We start from the raw sequence: 17,015 nt of genomic DNA on the forward strand, positions 1-17,015 counted from the left end.
ACAATCATTACGTGTATTAGTGACCACACCTCCTCCTAGGACTGCTGACAACAGCGTAGTAGACGCAGTATATGAATCGAATTACGACACTGATACATACGATTTGGACGCCGCACGGGAGGCCGCGACAAGTTATGCAGAAATGGTCATTCATGATAGTGGCCTCATCCTAGGGGACGTGATTGCCCGTGTTGGGTAATTAGTGATAAACGTCCGAGCATCGACACAAAGACGACAACAGTACGTAAAGATGTGCAACAACATGCGCAAGAATCATAACCAACTTCCATTAGATTGCCCAATGCGGTGGAACAATACGCATGACATGTTGCATGCTGCGTTGGAGAAGTGAGAAGTCATGGATTTTATGGCGTTACAAATCATGTCGGTGTCCGATAAGGACATGAGAATCTCACGTGAAGAGTGGGAAATGTTGGCAGACTTCCGCGACATTTTAGGGCCTTTTTATAGGATGACAAAATATGTTAGTGGCTCGAAGACAATGAGAGTCGTGAAAGTGATCCGCATCTTGAAGGCGTTGATGCGACATATTAACACAATATTGTTGAATTTTGATATGTCTACAATATTCGCATCGATAAGAAGGATGACCGCTGCACAAATTGCATCCATCCGCAAAGCTTGTGAGAGCATGAAGTCGAAGATGTTGAAGTATGAGAAGATTATTTTGAAAAAAACTGAGCAACGACAACAGCTGCAATTCTTGACCCTTTCAACAAGGGAGCATCACTAGATCCTGGTGGCATTCAGGATGCATTGGCATTTGTTCGCCAACTTATGCCCCGACATTGAGAGCAAGACATCATTTGTAGCAAACCTGACATTGAGAGCAAGACTGGCTTGCACAACTTATTGATGGCGTAGTGCCAGTTAGGGAGAAGGAACGACAAGTTCCAACTCCAACCAAGGAATTAAAGGCATATCTACAATCAACAGAGAGGAAGGACAATAAAACAGCATTGGGATGTGGGTACGCATAAGCGCACAAACCAACCTGCGTCTTTCTACACTTTCACAAGAGTTTCTCTCAGCATATGCAACTAGTGCCCCAACAGAACGTTTATTCTCGGCGGGATGTGCATTCGTCACTTTCAAGCGGGCACGTCTTACTGCTGAAAGCATCGAGCTCCTGGTCACAGCCAATTATTGGTTGCGTGCCGAGAATGCTCAGCTGTGCAATAGAGATGGGGTGAATGACTTTTTTGATGACGAAGACTAGTCTAAGTCATTAGTCTTAATTTACTTCTATCGATCCAATCTTCTAATGTAATTTTAATGGACATTTTTTTGCAGCAGTGGCAATCTTGGTTGGGAAAATTGACTCATCCATTCTTCTTCCCCAACATGTGTCTTCCTTGAGCGTAGGCACATTTTTTTGGAGAACTAAACTAACTTGCAGTCCCAATGCTGCAAAAGTCCACAAAGTTTCCTTGTCCTCTCTCTCTCATGGAAATATATTAGGCCGGCAAGCCAATCACACATTTCACATCTCGTTCTATGTTCATTAATAGAACATATTCATTATAGTGCACGTGTGATGCGTATAATGAAGTCCATGAATACATGATCGGACTTGGTGAATTTCGATGAGATCGTAATACAGAGATCACTAGTATTTAAGCATGTGTTCTAAACATTCCTATTCAAAGGATACGCGAGAAGGACAATGAAGTATCCTCACTCATATGATGAATATGGCCGGTCCCGTAGCCATTAGTGTGGAGACACTAAGGATAGATAGTGGGTGCTCTTTAGCGGAAAGGGTTCACTGATTTGATCCATACGAATCCCTGAATGGTATTATACTGCACTGTCAATTAGGTTGATTCACATCACGGTTGTCTCTAGTTTCTCTCTCTTAGTATCCCTGTCTTCCTTTCAATTTGTCTGCCCTCCTTTCAATCTCCTCTCTTCTTCTTCTTAATTTCTTTCCCTCATTTCTCTATTTCTCTCATAACTTCTTCCCCCGCTGTTTCTCTCATACTATCATGGCCCTTCTTTCTCCCTCTCTAAATTTCTCTCTCCACCTCTCTTAACTGATCTGTCATCCTCTCTCTTTCTTAGTTTCCTTGTCTTTTCTCTCATAATTACTTTGCCCACCTTTCTCTCTCTCTCTCTCCTAATTTATCTCTAGTTTCTCTCTCTCTCACTTAGTTTCCATGTCCTTCCTCTTAATTCCTCTTCCTCTCTCAATCTCCAAATTTATCTGATCTCCTCTCTCTTTCTCTCTCTTAGTTTCTATTTTACCCCTTGTCTCTTTTTTTTTTGTCTCGTAATATCTCTTCCTCCCTTCTCTTAATCTTTACTTCTCTCGCTTTATTTCGGTCTCAAACAATCTTAATTCCTCCATTCTCTCTTGATTTCTCCCTCGTTTTTCTTTCTCTCTTTTAATTTCTAGATCTTCTTCACTCTATCTCTCACTATGTTTAGAACGGATAAACTGCGGTGTTGGATAAGCAAACTTCAATGACAAGTTTGACGAGGTGAGAAAGAAGTGGGGTGGAGGAATCATGGGCTCAATATCCCAAGCGTGGACCAAGCTGCCCCAATGCTGCAAAAGTCCCCAAGAAATCTGTGGATGAAGTAGCATTTATTAGCTCTTGAATTTTTTAACAGCCAAGCTGTAAACATTCAAATGTTGTAACGATTTGCAAACTTGTCAGACATTTTTTAAATTTTTTGTTGGACAATAAATCTTCATTTTGCTTTGTCAACGTGAGCATTTATTGTTTTTATCCCACATTCTTCTTGAACGATAAAATTTCGGCATTTTCTCTATCATTATATTAATTTATTATATTTTTATATTGATGGAAGTCATGACTAGTAAAGGAAATGAAAGTCATTTGGTGACTGGTGAGTCACTAAATCCTTCATTTTTCCATAAATATATTAATCTAGTAAATTATTATATTAGTATTATTAATTTTAAATGATATTATGACTTTTTAATCAGTGAACAGATTATTCAATTCTATTACAGACTGCGTCAACAAGTTGATTATTACACTCATAATTTCGCATTCTTAAAAATATTTATTAATTTTTTTCCAAAATTTTTTAGCTTAATATTAAAATTTTCAATCAAGAACTAAAATCTTAAATTACTCATATTCCCAATTTTACATCAATAATTTTGTTATCACAACATACTAAACCATAAGTCAGTGAATACTACATTTTTCCAAAAGTATATTAATTTATAAAATTCTTTTATTCATAATTTTCATTATTACAATGTAGCTATAAATTTTTAATCCGTAAACAAATTATTCAATTCTATTAAAGTCTGCGGCAATAAATCCTTAATTTCTCCGTCAATAAATTAATTACTACAATCATTTCCTGCATCCCCGGCAACAAATTAATTACTTAACTGTATTTAAAAAACAAATAAATGTGTTAACTTTTCTGTCAACATATTAATTATTATATCCATAACTTCACATTCATAAAAATAATTATTAAATTCTTTTCAAGAAAAACCTCATTAATTATTAAATGTTCCAATCAAGAACTTAATTATTAAATTATCTATATTCCCAATTTTACATCAATAATTTGATTATCACAACATATAAAACCATAAGTCACAAAATCCTTCATTTTTTGCACATATCCCGGCAACAAATTAATTATTGAAATGTATTTAATAAAACAATTAATTTTTTTCTTTTTCTGTCCTAAATTCATTATTAAAATGTATTAAAATTCCGTCACGGTCATCATCTGTGACGGACCTTTCGTCACGTCGCACGTCCGGAGTATCCCATTGCCGTCACATATAGCCCGTCACACGTCACCCTCACCATCACGCCCTATACAATTCGTCACCATCACGTCATCCGTCATGTTTCCGTCAAGGTGACGGATGACGTTTGACGATCCCTACCGTCAAGGGACAAAAAACGTCATCCATCATGCTTCCGTCACCATGACAAATGACGTGACGGATGACGTCCCAAAAATTTTTGTGCTCTAAAGAAATTAGATAGGGCAAGTAGAACAACTTGTCTGGACTATTTATTGGGCTTTTTCAAATAGAAAGGACCCAGGGATTGTTTGGGCTTTTTTAAAAACGTTATTGGGCCTATATGGGCCGACACCGAACAACCACGAAACAAACGTTCGTACGTAGAACTGGGGTCGGTAGCTGTCTAGGGTTCCGGCCATGGCCACCGGCGGAATCGAGGGGGTCGGAGCAGTTGAGGAAGACGAGACACTCGCCAATTTTCTTGAATCGGAGATTCTCTCTGTCGAGGTTCGATTGTTCTATTGCCGATTTTTCTTTAATTTGTTTTTTTTCTTTGTAAATCTGAAAGTTTCTCGACATTTTTCTTGAATCGGAGGTTCTCTGTGACGAGGTTCGACAGCTCTTTTGCTGAAATTTGTGTGAAATTTGTTTTTTTTTAATCTGAAAATTTCTCAACATTTTGCTTCAATCGGAGATTCTCTTTGTTGAGGTTTACATACTCTATTGCCGATTTTTCTTTAATTTGTTTTTTTTCTTTGTAAATCTGAAAGTTTCTCGACATTTTTCTTGAATCGGAGGTTCTCTGTGACGAGGTTCGACTGCTCTATTGCTGAAATTTGTGTGAATTTATTTTTTTTAATCTGAAAATTTCTCGACATTTTGCTTCAATCGGAGTTTCTCTCTGTTGAGGTTTGCATATTCTATTGGCGATTTTCCTGAATTTTTTTTTTTTTAAACTGAAAATTTCTCGTCTTTTTTCTTGAAGCAGAGATTCTCTCTGTCGAGGTTCGACTAATCTATTGCCGATTTTTCTGAAACTGGGTTATTTTTTGAAATCTGAAAATATGTCGCCATTTTTCTTGAATCGGAGATTCTTTTTGTCAAGGTTCTACTGCTCTATTGTCGATTTTACTGAAATTTTTGGTTTTTTTACCTGAAAATTTCTCACCATTTTTATCAAATCGGGGATTCTCTCTGCCGAGTTTTGCCTATTCTAGTGGCGATTGCTCTGCAATTTATGGTTCTTTAAATCCCAAGATTTTTCTTCATTTTTCTCAAATCGGAGATTCTCTCTGCCGATGTTCGAAAATTCAGTAGGTGATTTCTCTGCAATTTATGGTTATTTTTAATTGAAGATTTCTCTCCATTTTTCTCGAATCGGAGTTTCTCTCTGCCTAAGTTTGACTACTCTATTAGTGATTTCTCTGAAATTTTGGGATTTTTTTTAATCTTAAAATTTCTCCCCATTTTTCTCGAATCAGAGATTCGTCTACTCTATTGCCGATTTCTCTGAAATTTAGGTTTTTTCTAAATCTAATATTCTCTCATTCGAGGCTCGAGTAACTACTCTATTGCCGATTTCTCTGAAATTTGTGTTTTTCTAAATCTGAAAGTTTTTCGCCAAGTTCTTTGAATCTTATATTCTCTCTCCCGAGGCTCGAATACTGCCGAGGCTCGAATTTAATAATGGCGATTTCTCAGAAATCTAGGTTCTTTAAGCTGAAAATTTCTCAACAATTTTCTTGAATTGCTGATTTATCTGAAATTTAGGTTTTTTATCTTAACCTAAAGTAGCTCCCGCAACAAATTCTGAAGCATAACACAGTAGTAGAATAGAAGGACAAAATAAGGAGCTTGAAAAGTGTAGCGTGCACTTCCTTTTATCTTTACAAAATATTTAATGACAATATGAATCGATATAAATCTGTGTCTGTAGATCAGATGATCGTAAAGGGCTTGGATATTTTAGCAAAGTCTTTTATAATCATCCAATTGAAGGCAGTGCGCCAAGAAATCCTACATGTTGCATGATATTTATTGACGGGGCATTTGAAGGAAATCATGCCATTTCAAAAATGGGAGTTGGATATTTTACAGCTATTTAGATAAATATATTAGAAGCGATTAAATTGAAAATTGTATACTTACCGGTTGGGCGGGATTGGGTTTTCAGGATGACGTTGTGCCCGCGAAGAGGCGGCGTTTGAGAGGGGAAAGGGATGTTTCCCCATCAGCTTCTTCAATTCCCGCATTGCAGATCGAAACTGGGTTCTTCAGTCGGATTCCTCCTGAGCTATTCCGCCATATTTTTAAGTTTCTGTCCTCCGAGGTTAGTTTCTCTGCTCCACATTTTTTTTCATCTGCAGTTGAATTCGAGGATCTTGACAAGTGGATCAATGTATTGTCATATAAATCATTTGCAGGAGTTCTAATAAACATATACACATAATATACTGATGAACTAGCTTATTTCCTCTATGTGCGATAAGAAAAATGAAGCAGCCTGCGAATATATGATAAACAACAATTTGTGTTATCCAAGACATAAAAAATGGTACAAGAAACTAATAGTTTTTTTTTAAGTCTGGTTCGGTACAGAACGACCCTATAATCAGATGATTGAGTTGAATCCATGATTATAAGTTCATAACGCAGGCACTTTCCCACTTGGGGAGGAACAAATCTTCCAATTATTTTATTCCAGTTAGTTAGAGGAATCTTGAACTAAGAAATAGGCCTTACAAGCTAAAAGAGGTAATCTAAGCAATTCCGAGACTTTCACTGATGTTGCTTATGGTTTACTTCTCATGTAGGATCTCATTTCATGCTGTCTGGCTTGCAAGTTGCTGAACTTTGCCGCTTCAGATGAGTACCTTTGGCGCCGTCTGTAAGCCCTACCTACCATATTCCGCAGTATTTTAAGTCTTTCCTTCAGAAACTTCTAATTTCCTTTTAACTTTTTAATCGTTATCTTTAGCATTTACTTTCGTCTTATTTTACCTTTATTAGCTTCTAACTTTGTTCGACTTTGTTATCACAGGTATTGTATCCGTTGGGGTAAGGAGTCTCGAATTGGAAAGCTGCGGCAATGTCCATGGAAGAAGCTCTACATTGAGGTATACACGGCTGATTCATGTTCCCAAAGCTAAAGTATGTGTTAGTTCATTTACTATGTAAATTGCTTAAACCTTTAAAATTAAGTGGTATCTGAGAGAAAACTCTACATTCAGGTACATAAAGCAGATGAAATTGTACTGCGTAAATTGCATATTTTGTATTTACTTACTAGTTCATACCTTCAAAAATTAACTTGAACCCGGAAAGAAGCTCTACATTCAGTCGGACAAAACAGATGCAGGTTCCCTCAACCCCGAGTGCTCCATAAATTGCAAGTTTTGTATTTGATTGCGTGCTCTAACCTTCACGCATTAAAAGCTCTATATTCAGGTACACGAAGAAGATCAATATTCCCTGCTCTAAAAGTAGAGCCCTTTAAATACATTATTATTATCTCAGACCAACTTTGGTTGTTATTCGTGATAACTAAATGTATGTCTTTTCTAAACTCCTCGTGGACGAAGCTCTGCATTGATGTATGCAGAGCTCTTTAGTGTACTTGTAAATTGGATCTTTCGTATTTGATTACTTGCTCAAACCTTCAAAATAACTTTTTTTGTTATTCATGAGACCTAATTGTCTCTTTTACTAACTCTTCTTTGATCCGCGAATTTTAACAAGCTAGCTAATATAATAGGGATTATCTTTTGCAGCGTGACCAAGAAGATATGACCCACTTCATCGGGAACTGCCCAGCTGAGTTTAGGGAGTATTACATCCTAATGCAAGCGGCCAAAAGAAGCCAAGCTCCTCATCCATCTCAAGTATGAGGCCGGACCTTTTCGTTCAGTTCATCAGGAGTGGGGTTGGCGGAAAATAAGAATTCATCATCATCATCATCATCATCGTCGTCGTCGTCGTCATCATCATCATTATGGCGACTGATGAGTGACAATGATGATGGCCATGGTAGTTTGTGGAAATTGGATGACGATGACGATGACGATGACGGAATCAAGATGCCCATGATCTTATGGCATGTGGATCCGTATTTTGATATTTTAAACTTTAATTTTCTTTTTTTGGCAGGTTCATGACGATAGCGTAATGCTGGACAAAACAGTTGCAGAGCAAGTCTCGATTTGGAAAAGCAGCAGAGGATTAACCGATGAAAAGGTTGTCGACCATTCATGCTCCGGTGACACCTGTACTTACACTCAAATCGGCGATGTTTTTGTATGTGAGAGAACGGGCCGTGTTCATGGTATAAGATTGAAACAAAATCTTCTCAACTTTATTAATCTATAACTTTTTGTCACTTTTTCTTGGTTGGATTACACAGTGTGCGATGACACTTGCCGTGAAATTGTGCTGGATCAGTTAAATGGGCATTTCGTTTGCACCATTTCTGGTCATGTTTTCGACAGCTGGCTCTCCTCGGATAATGAACAGAATGCAGTAAGTCAGCTGGACTTCAAACGTGTTCTTCTGCTAAAATATTTGGATCGTTTGTCGTATCATCGGAATTAATCATCTTTGTGAGATTTATCATTATATTAATCTAGTTTAATTGAATAGCGTTTTCCATGAATCCAGGAACAGGGAGAAGCAGCAGATGAAGCAGAGCCCTTTATGGGATCTGGCCGATTTGGTGGGTATATCTCTCTGCTCTCATAAACCTCTTCTCTGATGTCCGAATCATCTCGACCTTAATCTCTGTCTTTATCTCCTCTCTCTTTCTTCCCCTTCTCTTCCCTTTCAGAACCCATCTTGTTGTCATACCTCTATCTCCATGTCCATCTCTATCTCTAGCCATATCTCTCTATACCTTTATCTCTATCTCTATCTCTATCTCCGTCTCCATCTGTATCTCAATATCTCTGTCATCTTCATCTCCATCTCCATCTCCATCTCTATCTCCTTCTGTATCTCAATATCTCTGTCATCTTCATCTCCATCTCCATCTCTATCTCCTTCTGTATCTCAATATCTCTGTCATCTTCATCTCCATCTCCATCTCTATCTCCTTCTGTATCTCAATATCTCTATCTCTTTATCTATCTTAATATCTCCATCTCTATATCTATCTTAATATCTCCATCTCTATATGTATCTCTATATCTATCTTAATATCTCCATCTCTATATGTATCTCTATCTCTATCTCTATCTTAATATCCCATCTCTATATCTATCTTAATATCTCCATCTCTATATGTATCTCTATCTCTATCTTAATATCTCCATCTCTATATGTATCTCTATCTCTATCTTAATATCTCCATCTCTATATCTATCTCTATCTACAGCTATATATTTATCTTGATATCTCCATCTCTATATATATCTCTATCTGTACCTATATCTATATCTTAGTAGCTCCATCTCTATCTCTATCTCTATCTCTATCTCTGTTTTTATTTCGCCATATCCATCTCTATTTCAATATCTATATCTATCTCTGTCTCTATCTCTATCTACCTTAGTATCTCCATCTCTATATCTATCTCAATATTTCCATATCCATCTCTATCTTGATATCTTCATCTCCATCTCAAGCTATATCTTAATGGCTCTATTCCTATATCTCAATATCTCCATCTCCATCCCCATCTCTATTATCTTTCCTCTATCTCTATCTCCATCTCTCTCTCTATCTTCCATCTCTCTCTCTATCTCTATCTCTATCTCTGTCTCTGTCTCTATCTCTATCTCTATCTCTATCTCTATCTCTATCTCTATCTCTGTCTCTGTCTCTATCTCTATCTCTATCTCCAAATCTGCTCGTAGGGTAAGAACTGACTGATTTGCTGCCATGTTGCTCCCCTGTCAGCTCGAGCGTACTTCCTCGGTTACAACTGCGAGGATGAGACGGAGCTGGAAGCAGCGCTGAGGTTTTGCTGATGCAGGTGACTTCTGTACCTGCAATCTGTATATTATCCCCCACACATATCATCCCTTACTTTTGATCCTACTAATCTTATGGCCATTTCATCATATGCAAAGCCATCCCATTGTCTTTTCTAATCATCTCTCTTTCTATATCTATCGTATATTTATCCGATCCACGATCCTACTTAAGGCCAGACCTGTCTTTTCCCCTTCTTCGTGTTCATTTACGAGGGCTGGTGGAAAGTAGTGTGCAATTTGAAGCTCCTTGTCTCGTCTTACCTTTGACGTCCAGGTCATGTCTCTCGCCCCGTAGGCTTGTCTCACTCGTGATCATCTCTACCTCACCGCATCTTCAGCCGCCTCGACCCAGGTCAATCCCTACCTCCTCTCTTCGACCTCTCTAACCATTCCCATTTACCCCTCTCTCTCTCTCTCTCTCTCTCTCTCTCTCTCTCTCGTGTCTCCCCCTCGACTCCATTCCATCTTTTTTCGTGTTCGTTGATGAATGTATCATATATATTACATAGAAAGCTATAGGTCCGGTGAAGAATGTGTCATACATATATTTCCTATTTTTATTATTTTTTCTTTCTCTCTCTCCCCAACTCTATAGCTGTCTTTATTTTCATCTTCTTTTTCTCTCTCTAACCCATCGATGTCTTTTTTGGTTTCTCTCTCTCTCTCTCTTCCAACTCTATCACTCACTCTATCTCTCTTATTGTTTAGTAAGTTCATAATTTTCTCCCTCCCTTTCTGTCTCTCTGTGACTCTATAATGTATCTCTCTGGCTTTATTTCTCTCATATTCTATCTTTCTCTCTCTGTCTTCATTTTCATCTTCTTTTTTCTCTCTCTAACCCATCAATGTCTTTTTTGTTTCTCTCTCTCTGTTTCGTTCCAACTCTATCACTCTTTCTCTCTCTCTGTGTCTCTATCATGTATCTCTCTGGCTTTATTTCTCTCATTTTCTATCTTTCTCTCCCTAACTCTGTCTTTGCGCTATCTCTCTCATTTTCTATCTCTCCAACTTTATATCTCTATCTATCTATGTCTCCTACCTCTACCTCTATTTCTTTTTTCTATCTCTCTCTATCACTGTCTCTATCTTTTTCTCTTTTTCTATCCCTCTCTCTATCATTGTCTCTATTTTTTTCTGTCCCTCTCTCTCTCACTCTATCACCGTCTCTGTCTCTCTGTTTTCTCAACTCTTCTCTCTATTATTTTCTCCATCTCTTTTTTTTTCTATCCCTCTCTCAATCACTGTCCCTATCTCTATCCCTTTTTCTATCTCACTATCTCTATCTCTACCTTTTTTCTCTCTCTCTATATCTCTATCTCTATCTTCTTTGCTATCTCTCTATTTCTCTATCTCTATCTTCTTTGCTATATCTCTCTCCATCTCTATCTTCTTTGCTATCTATCTCTCGATCTCTATCTTCTTTGCTGTCTATCTCTCTATCTCTATCTTCTTTGCTATCTATCTCTCTATCTCTATCTTCTTTGCTATATCTCTCTCCATCTCTATCTTCTTTGCTATCTATCTCTCGATCTCTATCTTCTTTGCTGTCTATCTCTATCTCTATCTTCTTTGCTATCTATCTCTCTATCTCTATCTTCTTTGCTATATCTCTCTCCATCTCTATCTTCTTTGCTATCTATCTCTCGATCTCTATCTTCTTTGCTGTCTATCTCTATCTCTATCTTCTTTGCTATCTATCTCTCTATCTCTATCTTCTTTGCTATATCTCTCTCCATCTCTATCTTCTTTGCTATCTATCTCTCGATCTCTATCTTCTTTGCTGTCTATCTCTATCTCTATCTTCTTTGCTATCTATCTCTCTATCTCTATCTTCTTTGCTATCTCTCTCTATATCTCTATCTCTATCTCTTTCTTCTTTGCTATCTCTCTATATATCTCTATCTCTATCTTCTTTGCTATCTCTCTCTATATCTCTCTCTCTATCTTCTTTGTTATCTCTCTATATATATCTATCTCTATCTCTATCCTCTTTGCTATCTCTCTCTATATCTCTATCTCTATCTTCTTTGCTATCTCTATCTCTATCTTCTTTGCTATATCTCTTTCTATCTCTATTTTATCTTCTTCGCTATCTCTTTTTCTATCTTCTTTGCTATCTCTCTCTCTCTCTCTCTATCTCTATCTTTTTTTCTATCCCCTCCTTTTTTTCTTATCCCTCTCTCTATCTCTATTTCTTGTTTCTATCTCTCTCTATCTCTATCTCTCTTTTCTACCTCGCTATCTCTACGTCTTTTGTCTATCCCATCTCTCTCTCTACCTAACATGTGCCCATATAAGCGAGGCTATTTCTTTTTATGGTAAAAATCCGGTAAGAAAAATCAGGACCATTTTCTATTTTATCAGCCCAAAATTGGTCCCGTGGGTGGGCCGACCCAAGCGGGGCCCACCATCGAACCTCGAGCGTTGACTTTCCTATGGATAGGCCTAAAGTGGGCCCACCCCATGCCCTAACAATCCACGGCCCCACAGCTAAATCCAACGGCCAGGATTAACCGAAGACCGACAGAAGAGAGAGAGAAAGTCGCCGTTGACTTCCTGGAAGTTTCCAAAGATAAAAAAGTCAGCACCATCTCCAGCTGTCTCTGACGGCGTTAAAGAGAGAGAAAGAGAGAGAGAAAGAGATAGAGAGAGAGAGAGTATTTAATTCGTGAAACTGTGATGATATCTGTTCTCGTTTTCCCCCCTCGCAAGAGTGGATGGGATTTCGCGCTGTAGAGAGAGAAAGAGAGAGAGGGGAGAGAGCTGCGGAAGTTGGAGTTTCGAGCTGAGGCGCTTGTCGGAGGTGAGATTCCTCTTCCGATCGCTGAATCTTCGGTTTTGATCTGTTTGAGGCGTGGATCTTGGCGAAATTCGATGAATCCGAGCAGTTTCTCGTTGTTTTTGTGTCTGAATCTCGCGGGATAATCGCGATCCGCGATGTTCTCGTCTCCGCCATGTGCGGAATGGATGCTTCGTTCTATGCGGTTTCTCCGCCTGATCATCTCATCAATTCTCTGGTTTCGCGGAATTTTCGCGGAGATTTTTTTTTTCTCTCGTGATGATGCCGCCTCCTCCGCGTTCTTACTCGTCGTTTTGGTCAACAGCCGTGGACTTGACGCGGTGACGGCAATTTACCTGGTCTACCTCCGGAAAAACGTAATTCTTATGAAAATTTATGTTACGGCTCTTGTCTTTAACCGGAAATTCAGCTTCAAAACGTAATTCCTCGGAAATCTATCTCATAATCGTACTGTTCACTCTGAAATTCAGCTTCGAAACGTAATCCCTCGGGAATATATCTCATAATTTTACTCTTCGATCTGAAATTCAGCTTCGAAACGTAATCCCTCGGAAATCTATCTCATAATTTTACACTTCGATCTGAAATTCAGCTTTGACACCTAATTCCTCAAAAATCTGTCTCATAAGTTTTCTCTTCGATCTGAAATTCAGCTTCGGGACCTGACTCTTCTAAAAATCTCTCATAATTTCACTCTTCGATCAGAAATTCAGCTTCGAAAACTAAGTCTTCAAAAATCTATATCATTATCTTACTTCTTCAATGTGAAATTCAGCTTCCAAACCTAATTCTTCAAAAATCAATCTCATAATTTCACTCTTCAATCAGAAATCAGCTTCGAAACCTAATTCTTCAAAAATCAATCTCATAATCTTACTTATCAATCTGAAATTCCGCTTCGAAATCTAATTCTTCAAAAAGTCTATCTCATGGTTTCACTATTGAATCTGAAATTCAGTTTTGAAACCGAATTCCTCAAAAAATCTATCTCCTTATCTTACTGATTCAATATGAAATTCAGCTTCGAAACCTAATTCTTCAAAAAGTCTATCTCATGGTTTCACTATTGAATCTGAAATTCAGCTTCGAAACCTAATTCTTCAAAAAGTCTATCTCATGGTTTCACTCTTCAATCAGAAATTCAGCTTCGAAACCTAATTCTTCAAAAAGTCCATCTCATGATGTCACTATTGAATCTGAAATTCAGCTTCGAAATTTAATTCTTCAAAAAATCTATCTCGTGGTTTCATTCTTCAATAAAAAATTCAGCTTTGAAACCTAATTCTTCAGAAAATCAATCTCATCATCACACTTCTTCAATCTGAAATTCAGCTTCCAAACCTAATTGTTCAAAAATCAATCTCATTATCTTACTCATTCAATCTGAAATTCAGCTTCAAAGCCGAGATTTGGAGAATTCTTCCTGGTGCAGTTTGAATTTGGATGCGTGATCGAAGATGTCGTTCAGAAGCATCGTCCGCGACATGAGGGACAGCATTGGAAGCCTTTCGCGGAGGAGCTTCGAGGTCATCCTCTCGGGCCATCCCCGAGGAAGATCGCAGAGCTCAGTGCACCAGTTCCAGGACAATTCATTCATAATTCACCATGGGCAATGGGCCAGCCTCCCTCCTGAGCTTCTACGGGACGTGATCAAGCGGCTCGAGCAGGGCGACAGCACGTGGCCGGCGCGTCGCAGCGTCGTCGCCTGCGCCGGCGTGTGCCGGGCGTGGCGGGTCATGTGCAAGGAGATAGTCGCTACGCCGGAGTTTTCTGGGAAGCTCACCTTCCCCTTGTCCTTGAAATTGGTATGTTTCTCTCTCAATTGTGAGTTTTTTTTGGTGTGTGTGTGGGGGTTATCTGTTCTGATGATGTGATGATGGCTGGGATTGGTCTTTGTTGCAGCCGGGGCCAAGGGAGGACACTATCCAGTGCTTCATCAAGAGGGATAAGTCTTCGCTTACCTATCGCCTCTTCCTCAGCCTCACCTCCTGTAATCTCTCTCTCTCTCTCTCTCTCTCTCTCTCTCTCTCTCTCTCTCTCCCTCTCTTCATCTCTCTCTCTCTGTCTCCCTCTCTTCATCTCTCTCTCTCTCTCTCCCTCTCTTCATCTCTCTCTCTCTCTCCCACTCTTCATCTCTCTCTCTATCTCTCCCTCTCTTCATCTCTCTCTCTCTCCCACTCTTCATCTCCCTCTCTCTCTCTCTCTCCCTCCCTCTCTTCCTCTCTCTCTCCCTCTCTCCCTCTCTCTCTCTCTCCCTCCCTCCCTCTCTCCCTCTCTCTCTCCCTCTCTTCCTCTCTCTCTCTCTCTCTCCCACTCTTCATCTCTCTCTCTCTCTCCCACTCTTCATCTCTCTCTCTCTCTCTCCCACTCTTCATCTCTCTCTCTCCTCTCTCCCACTCTTCATCTCTCTCTCTCTCTCTCCCCCCCCCCCTCTCTCTCTCTCTCTCTCCCCCTCTCTCTCTCTCTCTCTCTCTCTCCCTCTCTCCCTCTCTCTCTCTCTCCCTCTCTTCCTCTCTCTCTCCCTCTCTCCCACTCTTCATCTCTCTCTCTCTCCCTCTCTTCATCTCTCTCTCCCTCTCTCCCACTCTTCATCTCTCTCTCTCTCTACCTCTCTTCATCTCTCTCTCTCCCTCTCTTCATCTCTCTCTCCCTTTCTTCGTCTCTCTCTCTCCCCTTCTCTCCTCTACCTTCATCTCTCTCTATCGCTCTCACTTTTTTTATCTCTCTTCCTCGCTCTCTTCTCTCTCTCTCCCCTCTCCTCTCTGCATCTCGCTCTATCACTCTCGCTTTCTTTATCTCTCTTCCTCGCTCTCTTTGCTGTCTCTCTCTACCCTCCTCTCCTTCTCTCTACATCTCGCTCCATCACTCTTGCTTTCTTTATCTCTCTCCCTCGCTCTCTTCATCTCTCTCTCACTGTCCTCATCTCTCACTATCTCCCTCATTCTCTACATCTCCATCTCTCTCTCAAACCTGTTTTCATCTCCCTGTATCCCAGCTTTCGCGGATAATGGCAAGTTCCTGCTGTCGGCGAAGAGAAGCCGGCGCACGACGTATACTGAGTACGTTATCTCGATGAGTGCAGATAACATTTCCAGGTCCAGCAACACCTACATCGGCAAGCTCAGGTAAGAGAGAGAAAGATAGATAGAGAGAGAGAAAGATAGATAAATAGATAGATAGATAAACTGATTGATAGAGAGAAATAGATAATAGATAGATAGAGAGAGAGATAGATAAATAGATGGATAAAGAGAGAGAGAAAGATAGATAAATAGATAGATAGAGAGAGAAAGGTAGATAGAGAGAGAGAAAGAAAGATAGATAAATAGATAGATAAATTGATTGATAGAGAGAGATAGATAAATAGATAGATAGAGATAGATAGATAGAGAGAGATAAATAGATAGATAGATAAATAGAGAGACAGAGAGAGATATATAAATAGATAGATAGAGAGAGAGAGAGGGAGGAAGAGAGAGACTGTTTCTTCCCCCGACCCTGCCACTAGAATCCGAAACTGTTTCTTCTTCTTTCAGGTCCAACTTCCTGGGGACCAAGTTCATCATCTACGATTCACAGCCACCACAGAACGCAGCGGCGGTACCGCCGCCGCCGCCGGGCCGTAGTCGCCGGTTCAGCTCCAACAAGGTGTCCCCCAAGCTGCCCTCAAGCAGCTTCAACATCGCTCGGGTGACCTACGAGCTCAACGTGCTGGGCACCCGCGGCCCGCGCCGCATGCACTGCACCATGTATACCATTCCCGCCTCCGCCATGGCTGCCGGCGGTGACGTCCCGGGCCAGCCCGAGGCCCTCCTCCCACCCCGCGCCCTCGGCGAGTCCTTCAACAGCTCAATCTTCTCCAATTCAGTCGACTTCGGCAGCTCCCGCTACTTCGACGACGATGACGTCGACAAGGGGCCGGCAACAGTGGCGGCGGCGGCGCCACCACTGGTACTGAGGAACAAGGCGCCGAGGTGGCATGAGCAGCTCCAGTGCTGGTGCCTCAATTTCAGGGGGAGGGTGACGGTGGCGTCAGTCAAGAACTTCCAGCTCATCGCCGAGACCCAGGCGGCGACGATGGCGGCGACGACGGCGACGACGACGACGACGACGACGACGGCGGTGGAGCAGGAGAAGATAATTCTCCAGTTTGGGAAGGTGGGGAAGGACATGTTCACAATGGACTACCGGTACCCACTGTCTGCGTTCCAGGCCTTTGCGATTTGCCTGACCAGCTTCGACACCAAGCTGGCGTGTGAATAAACGGAGCGAGGCGAGATGCCGTTGACTCGGGTGGCGTGTTCACGCCGTCGTCCTCCATGTGGAAGGTGACTGGGCGTTGACCTTTGGCTTTGGTCCACGTGTAAGGTCAACGGTTGGACCATCTCTGTTTATAATTATAATTATATATACATTTCTCTCTCTGGGTTGAGTTTATTAATGAACCCACTTAATCTGGGTTGAGCGGCCCACG

General features: G+C 40.4%; 2 protein-coding genes across 5 annotated transcripts; both read left to right on the forward strand.

Moving 5' to 3' along the window:
* Positions 1 to 4,121: 4,121 nt before the first annotated feature.
* LOC144705282 (F-box family protein) lies at positions 4,122 to 10,321 on the forward strand. 3 transcript variants are annotated; one of them, XM_078577883.1, is made up of 10 exons: positions 4,122 to 4,282; positions 5,949 to 6,104; positions 6,589 to 6,662; positions 6,816 to 6,891; positions 7,546 to 7,656; positions 7,922 to 8,096; positions 8,175 to 8,290; positions 8,429 to 8,483; positions 9,665 to 9,740; positions 10,016 to 10,321. In XM_078577883.1, the coding sequence occupies exons 1-9, from the start codon at positions 4,193 to 4,195 to the stop codon at positions 9,733 to 9,735; spliced, it is 924 nt and encodes a 307-aa protein (XP_078434009.1). In that variant the 5' UTR covers positions 4,122 to 4,192; the 3' UTR covers positions 9,736 to 9,740; positions 10,016 to 10,321. The 3 variants fall into 3 exon arrangements, with proteins under 3 accessions (XP_078434009.1, XP_078434010.1, XP_078434008.1); XM_078577884.1 differs by having other exon boundaries at positions 10,037 to 10,321; XM_078577882.1 differs by lacking the exon at positions 10,016 to 10,321 and having other exon boundaries at positions 9,665 to 9,858.
* A 2,067-nt stretch (positions 10,322 to 12,388) lies between these two features.
* LOC144705280 (tubby-like F-box protein 8) lies at positions 12,389 to 16,965 on the forward strand. 2 transcript variants are annotated; one of them, XM_078577880.1, is made up of 6 exons: positions 12,398 to 12,544; positions 12,846 to 12,897; positions 13,936 to 14,346; positions 14,444 to 14,531; positions 15,537 to 15,666; positions 16,078 to 16,965. In XM_078577880.1, the coding sequence occupies exons 3-6, from the start codon at positions 13,999 to 14,001 to the stop codon at positions 16,802 to 16,804; spliced, it is 1,293 nt and encodes a 430-aa protein (XP_078434006.1). In that variant the 5' UTR covers positions 12,398 to 12,544; positions 12,846 to 12,897; positions 13,936 to 13,998; the 3' UTR covers positions 16,805 to 16,965. The 2 variants fall into 2 exon arrangements, with proteins under 2 accessions (XP_078434005.1, XP_078434006.1); XM_078577879.1 differs by lacking the exon at positions 12,846 to 12,897 and having other exon boundaries at positions 12,389 to 12,544.
* Positions 16,966 to 17,015: the final 50 nt, after the last annotated feature.

This window comes from Wolffia australiana, chromosome 7 (genome assembly GCF_029677425.1).
Source record: "Wolffia australiana isolate 7733 chromosome 7, ASM2967742v1".
In the NCBI taxonomy this organism is placed as follows: Eukaryota; Viridiplantae; Streptophyta; class Magnoliopsida; order Alismatales; family Araceae; genus Wolffia; species Wolffia australiana.

Bases quoted from the DNA above. Each gene is read 5' to 3' on its own strand.
- LOC144705282 (XM_078577883.1), top strand. From the start codon at position 4,193: ATGGCCACCGGCGGAATCGAGGGGGTCGGAGCAGTTGAGGAAGACGAG. The intron at 6,892-7,545 runs GTATACACGGCT...TATCTTTTGCAG, and splicing joins GGAAGAAGCTCTACATTGAG to CGTGACCAAGAAGATATGAC. The intron at 8,097-8,174 runs GTATAAGATTGA...TGGATTACACAG, and splicing joins GAGAACGGGCCGTGTTCATG to TGTGCGATGACACTTGCCGT.
- LOC144705280 (XM_078577879.1), top strand. From the start codon at position 13,999: ATGTCGTTCAGAAGCATCGTCCGCGACATGAGGGACAGCATTGGAAGC. The intron at 14,347-14,443 runs GTATGTTTCTCT...TCTTTGTTGCAG, and splicing joins TCCCCTTGTCCTTGAAATTG to CCGGGGCCAAGGGAGGACAC. The intron at 15,667-16,077 runs GTAAGAGAGAGA...TTCTTCTTTCAG, and splicing joins ACCTACATCGGCAAGCTCAG to GTCCAACTTCCTGGGGACCA.